The 7,108-nt window shown below is 38.1% G+C and overlaps 1 protein-coding gene across 2 annotated transcripts; it reads left to right on the top strand.

Moving 5' to 3' along the window:
* LOC149813498 (uncharacterized protein At1g51745-like) lies at positions 1–6,618 on the top strand. Of its 2 annotated transcripts, none has more exons than XM_089992405.1 (3): positions 1–622; positions 2,387–3,441; positions 5,056–6,618. In XM_089992405.1, the coding sequence occupies exons 1-3, from the start codon at positions 441–443 to the stop codon at positions 6,138–6,140; spliced, it is 2,322 nt and encodes a 773-aa protein (XP_089848531.1). In that variant the 5' UTR covers positions 1–440; the 3' UTR covers positions 6,141–6,618. The 2 variants fall into 2 exon arrangements, with proteins under 2 accessions (XP_089848531.1, XP_089848532.1); XM_089992406.1 differs by having other exon boundaries at positions 486–622; positions 2,332–3,441.
* The last annotated feature ends 490 nt before the right edge of the window (positions 6,619–7,108 follow it).

The following is a 7,108-nucleotide window of genomic DNA, read 5'->3' as shown; positions in this document are numbered from 1 at the left end:
ACACTGCAAATTTCTGTGTTCTCTCTCGTCCTCTGTACATCTCGACACTACGCACAAGGGAAACAAAAGAAGAGGTAAAAGAAGGAAAGAACGAGAAGGGCCGAAAAAGGAAAATAAACCCTAAATCTCGTTGGGATCATGTTTGGAACTCCGGAAACATCGCACCCATGATCAATCAATCTCATAATTTCATGATTCGGATGGTTTTATCAGGATTTGGAGACTACCCACATCCAGAAAACGACTCTACCCGTTGGATTCAGAAACTCTGGGCTTTCTCCTTGTAGGTTTTGGGAAAACTATGTGTTATTTTCAGAGGTTCGATGGAGGGTGAGCGGATGGGCAGCGGTGATTTGATCAGATCTATGTGCATGTGAGTTCTTTTTTGAAGGGAAATAGGACTTTTAGATTTGTGGGTGTTCTTGGTTTTGATCGGAGGGATGGGAATATCGGAAGGGGAGGTGATGGATTGTAGCGTGGGTACCATTGTTTGGGTGAGGAGAAGGAATGGGTCATGGTGGCCCGGAAGAATTTTGGGGCAGAGCGAGCTCTCTGCGACGCACTTGATGTCGCCGAGGACGGGGACGCCGGTAAAGCTTCTTGGAAGAGAAGACGCGAGCGTGTAATCTCTCTCTCTCTCTCTCTCTCCGTTTTGTACTCTTAACTTGCTCTATTTGTTGGATGTTGTTTGAAACGGTTGGTTTGATCAGTATCAGTATGTAGAGTCTATACTCCATACAGTGGGTTCAGTCAGATTGTATGCGGTTTATGCTTGTTTTTTGGTCCAAAATATTTCGAATGATTTGGTTTCATCAGTAGCATCATATTGAGCTTATACAGTGAGTTCAGGGTTTATGATTTGTGTGTGTGTGTGTGTTTTTTTGTTTTTAATTTTCTTGAATGTTGTGTTGGTTGAATGCTGAGAATGGGTGTAGTCGTTTATTTGTTATCTGTTGGAATTGGGTTCCGTCTTCAGCATAACTTTGATATTTCACTTGATTTTCTATCTGCCCTGAATTGAAAATTATGCAAAAGATGACAAATTTGAGCAATTAACATGTTGTGGACATTGTACTGTTTTATTTGATCTTAAGATCAGAGATGATTGCAGTATTGGAAATTGTTCGTTGGTGTTACTACTCACATAGTTTGTTCTCTTGATTCATGGCAAGTTATTTCTCTGCCACCCACTCTCTTGATCTCCATGATTGAGTGAAATATAGAGTTGGTTTCAGAAAAAAACTGTGGAAACTTTTGTCTGGTTGTTGGAATACTAAATGTCTCTCGAGTTAATTGTGGAAACAATTAGTTTATAATGGTATTTTGTAAACTAAAGGATATTATGTGGTTTATCTGCCACAGCTTTTATATAGTGAGCTTGAAAATCAAACACAACGCAGTCATGATTGTTGAACTAACCCACCCATTATATGTATGGGTCAACAGTGAAAGTTATCAGTTAGTTTCTAACTGTTGCACGATGTTGTGTGAGGAGTCATGAACATTTGTGCTTGCTGCACATTTGAAGTTGTTTGACTTAGTTTATTGTGGGACTACTATCCCATTTGTATGTTAGCCGATGTGGACTTAATTATATTTTTGTTTTGTTCATGAAGCCAAGCACATTAAGATCCCTGTAACTGTCTGGGAGGATAATCACTTTTATTCTATACTTCTTTGAACCTTGTATGCTTTCAATTCTAGTTAGCTATCTCATATGCAGATATGCTTGCATAATTTTGTGGATTGAAAAGAAAATTGGATGTTCTATCTACAGACATTAAGGCCTTCTAAAATGATCATCTAATTTCATCGAGTTGTTCCAATGAATCAAAACAGCCAGTTATAAGTTTGCTTTTAAGGATGTTGGATTGTAAGCCATATTTTCGTTCGTCACATAGACACTTCATTTAGCATTCATGTGTCATGTTAAAAGCAATGGCAGACATGCCTCTGATGGACATGATCAACACTGTGTTACTTATTTCATCTATTACTTTTTATGACCTTGGTCCTTTATTTTTGTATTTACTTGCACATTTTCCCTTTAAAATTATTCATTGAAAGTGTGTTACTTTCAATTCTCAAGTTGGATTAATTATTTGATGTGAATTAGTTATGGCATAGAGTAGTTGTTAAAGAATTTGCAATTAAGATCGTATTGATGCTTTCTTACATTAGATTCAGAATTTTGAATACACATACACATATCTATATATATATATATATATATATATATATAGTGCAGCCATGTCCCTCACATCCTAGTTTTGCAAAGCTCCTGTGTTTCACGAAGTGTGTTCATATTGTTTCCATGCCTATGTGCTGCAGATTCTTCAAATTAAAATCTTATATCACATAAATGTGCAATGGTTTTACTCTTCAGAGATTGGTACAATATGGAGAAGTCCAAGCGTGTGAAGGCATTTCGATGTGGTGAATTTGATGGCTGTATTAGAAAGGCTGAATCTGCCCTGGGCCTTCCAGCAAGGAAAAGAGAGAAATATGCACGTCGAGAAGATGCCATTCTTCATGCTCTCGAGCTTGAAAAGCAGCAATTTGAAACGAAACAACAAAAATTTGCTGATGTTTCTAATTCTATGGATGATAAGAGGCTTCAAATTATGAAAAAGGACTTGGAGCACTCTTTTCCTTCAAATAATAATTTCAGGGAACATGAACCTAAAGGTATGGCTAGATATATGAATATAAAGTCACAGCTACTTTCCAGAAAGATGGGTTCATCCTTGAATGAAGAATGCATGTCAAGTCCTATATCTATACGAAAGATTAAACAGGCTAACCAAATACACTGGGAAGATGATAATACTGAAGCCATGCCTCGGATGAGGGGCCTACAAGACTTTGGACTCAAGACTGCATCATCAAAGAGAAGAAATTCCTTCTCAGCATTTGAAGGTAGCAGAAGAGCCTCTCCATCCGAAAATCTCGTTCGTGCTATCTCTTCCAGTGGTCGTCGCACTGGAACTGCACATCTGATAAGCAGCAAGAGAAGTTCTTTTGCCATAAAAAGGAAGTGGCCACATGGTGGCTCAAGTGAAGAATCTCTTGTTAGGAGGCGTGATAGGCGACGTACTCTTGTCCAGGTATTGCAAAGTAGTGCAAAACTACCAGTATGCCAAGCATCACAATCTGATGGTGTGGGTTTGCCTATTTCAATGCAAGGGGAAACCGTGCAGAGGGGTACTTTGGGATCTTCAACAAGGGGGAAAAACCCATCATATGATAGTATGGGCTGTACAGGGCATTTTCCAGATCAAATGCAATTGCAGACATCTCAAACCCAGTTTGGGACGGATAACTCTCTTCTCTATCCCAGTTCATTGACAGAGAACAGGTTGATGGATGAGGGAGAATCTGATTCTTGCGAGCAGGATTCCTTCAATCATGACATGGAGGAAGAGACTGCCATGGTTTCAGGTTTGACATTAGTTTTTGCTCCATTTGTCCAGAAACACTTCTGTGTTTTGGTGCCTGTTTATTGATTCATGTTCTGCTCCAGATTGTCCACTCTTTTGAAATTTGGAATATTTATTTGGTATACAATAGGTCCTGTCCAATGAGTGTGGTGGACTCAGTATGGACCATATTATTCATGTATGTTTTATAAATCCAACCCAATAAATGTGATCTCTATAGTTTTTTAGTAGAGAACATCTATTAGTTGAGGAAATTTTTTAGGTTTTTAAAAAAATCTGAAAATCATCCGTCTATATTGCACCCAAACTTTTCAATGAAAAAAAAACCAAGTATTTTCATCGAAATAATTCAAGCCAAAAGCATGTTTTCTAGTAAATAAACAACAATAATCACATCTACAAGATCAGATTGATCAAAAAGCACATTCAGATGACTTTTTGAAGTCTCTCTCTCTCTCTTTCTCTCTCTCTCTCTCTCTATATATATATATATATATATAGAGAGAGAGAGAGATTTGTAGCTCCTAAAAAAGTTGTGCTTTCCATCAAATCAATTTAACCAGAAAATCTAGATTTTTCTTCATTTAGTGCGATATGCGCCATTTTTTTTATATCACTGTTAAAACACATCTAAACATGAAAAGTACCTCATCTAAAGCATGTTTCTACTAAGTAAATTATATAGAGTACGTTTGTAAGTTCACATTAAGCAAATACCTGCGCATACGGTTTAGGAGATAAACCATTTTATTATATATATATATATATATATATATATGTGTGTGTGTGTGTGTGTGTGTGTGTGTGTGTGTGTGTGTGTGTGTGGAAATATCAACTACACTATAGAGTACAGTACTCTCTAGCTGAATCTCGTATCTGCATGCTTTATTTGACCAATTTAACCCCACAAATGCATTCAGCATGGTCCATTTACTAGGAAACGCACTTTGTATTGGGTGGTTTCAAAGTAAAAAAGTGCTTCTGACTAAGCAAACCATATAGATCATATCCATGGGGCTTGAATTACAAAAAAAAAACAAGAAAATGTGAAAGAATGGGTGATTTCTACTAGAGTGTACGGTACACTCGATAGTGGTCAATATTTTCCTTATATATAGTGATGCAAACATTCTAAATGGGTTTTTCAAGCTGTATTTTTAAAATCTGACCGTGCAGATGTGATCTACATACTTGATTTTATAGAGATCAGCTCTTGGAGCATTCAATTTTGACACATGGGTGGGGTTTTATAAGGTTCGAAAAATCAACCGTCCAAAACCTTTGTACATTTTTGAGGCTCCAAATGTCATTTTTCATCGATAAAACATGATTCGGGCATCAATTCCTAGTAAATTGACCATGCCAAACACATCTATGGGGTGGGCGAGAAAACCACCGGAAAAGCCGAAAAACCCATTTAGCATCTATATATATATATGTATATATGACAACTTGGTGGTGACTGCTCATTACCCATTTAGATAATTATATCATGCTGGTTTAATTTTTTTATATGATGTGAAATCAGTGTCAATAATTTTATCAGTTGGAGCTAGCATTTCTTCTTCCATTTCTTGTTACCCTGATTATATTTGTTATGATCTGTTCTGCACAGATGCCTCTCGGATACTTGCTGTTCAAGGATCAGGAAACACAGAAAGATATCTTAAATACAGTTCATCTGTTTTCCGAGTTCGAGGGCGGCCAGGAAAGATGAGCTGTGAAGATTTTGATGATTCAGGATATTCACATTATGCATCTCAATCACACCCTTTTGAGCAGCGTTCAACCAATGGTGTGTCCGAATGGCAGTTGAAAGGAAAGCGAAACATGCGAAATCTAAGCAAGAGGCACATGGATATACCCAATGGATGTGCTGATGAAGATTTCTATGAAGCAGAGGAGAGTATAATGAGTATGAATTCAGAGCCGTGGTTTTCTCAGGAAGCTTTGGGTGGTTATTGGGAAGAATCAGATGATTGCTTGGATCCAAGGTTTTATGCATCTGAAATTGACCCGATGTATGATACTGAGCATGGTCAAGATGGGATGTTTGAATCCATGCTGGTCAATGTCGACCTGATGGTCCAAGCAAGCTACCAAGGTGAGCATGTCCCACTAGTTTCTTTGATGAGCAGATTGAATGGAAAGGCAATAATTGGACATCCCGTGCAAATTGAAATCATGGAGGATGGTTCTTCTGAGCTGCTTCTTGCTGGCTCCAGCTTCCATGATGATATCAGTGAGAAAAATGAAAATGCATCAGTTCCACCTGTCTGGCGAACAGCAAGAAGAACAGCTATGCAACGAGTACCCAGGTCCCAGCCCTCTACACAGGTGAATGAAGAGAGTGTGGTACACTATTCATCTCTAGAGTCCAGACCTCTGCTGAAGAAGGTGAACACTGCAAATGGTAATCACAAGAGTGGGTCAAAGAAATATATGAACCATGCTCGTCGTGTTCCAATGGGCAAGAAGTTGTCAAGAAAGCTCTTGAAGAAGGCGTGCTTATCTAACCAGAAAACCAGGATGCTTTCATCATTTGCTGCTGAACAGAAAGCCAGTAGTAAGAATGGTGGTCCAGAAGGGTCAGTACCTCTAGTAACAAGCATCCCTGTGAAAGCTGTTTTTGATAGGTTAAAAAAGTCCTTTGGTGGCGTGCCTGCAGCTCATATAGCTGTGAACAAAGATGCTGACTAGGAAACTGACAGATGGATGGGTAAGCAGAGATGGAATTCATCATCCCTTTCTTGTATCTGGGCCTGGTTCTATGGCTTCTAATACATGACTGGGACCCCTTCAACACACTGGAAAATCTCTATTTGCAGTGGGATCTGCCTCGCTTTGGGGTGAAAGTGGCCCATCTCCCACAGTATCTTTTATAGGTGATTCTGATCAATCAACTATTTTAGAAGGTGATTGTTTCATGTTCTGCAGCATGATTCATCTTGTAATTTTATTTTGGCTTAGGAAGTGTAAGTGATTTACTCCATTTCCGTAGGCCTGAACGTTGGCAACTCAGGGCTATAGCTGGTTATTCATTGCTTTCAACTACAAAGCCTTTCTGTATAGTAGCTGAAAATTGGTCCAAAGATCAAGCTTTACATGGATTAATGGACTTGTTGGCTCCTTGTAAATTACTGCAACACGTTTTAGTATATTGATCTAATCTTAATCATGCTTCCCGTGCATATTAACTGATTTTTGTTATTCAATCATGGTGGTAAGGCTCTCATATGTAATGTCTATGTGAACAGTAAGTCCAGTGACTTTGCCTAAGCATTAGATATATAAAAGTCTATACATCATTTTGGAAATTCTTATAAAACAAATTAAAGCATCATAATACCTGCAAATTAAGTTTAAGCATTAGATAAGAACGTCATGGTTATTAATCCCTAAGCATTGGTTTAGCTGTTTAAATAGTAAACCTGTAGTAGCTATAAAGATTTGCTGCACCCTAAAGGTTAATTTGTGTGTTGTGTGTGCGTGTGCTTGTTTTCCCATGCATGCTACCTCTCTGATTTGAGTTGTTTATAGTAAATCAAGAAACAAATCTAAAATTTGAAGTGGAAAACCTTCAAATTTGTCTATGAGTACCTGTGCACATGATCCAATAAATGGCTTAGTAAATAATTCCAGGTGTGGGTGCCACCATGGAAAAAATT

The sequence above is a fragment of the Nuphar pumila genome, chromosome 16 (genome assembly GCF_984573655.1).
Source record: "Nuphar pumila chromosome 16, dmNupPumi1.hap1.1, whole genome shotgun sequence".
NCBI classification, from domain to species: Eukaryota; Viridiplantae; Streptophyta; class Magnoliopsida; order Nymphaeales; family Nymphaeaceae; genus Nuphar; species Nuphar pumila.
This window is presented reverse-complemented; position numbering and strand designations above follow the sequence as displayed.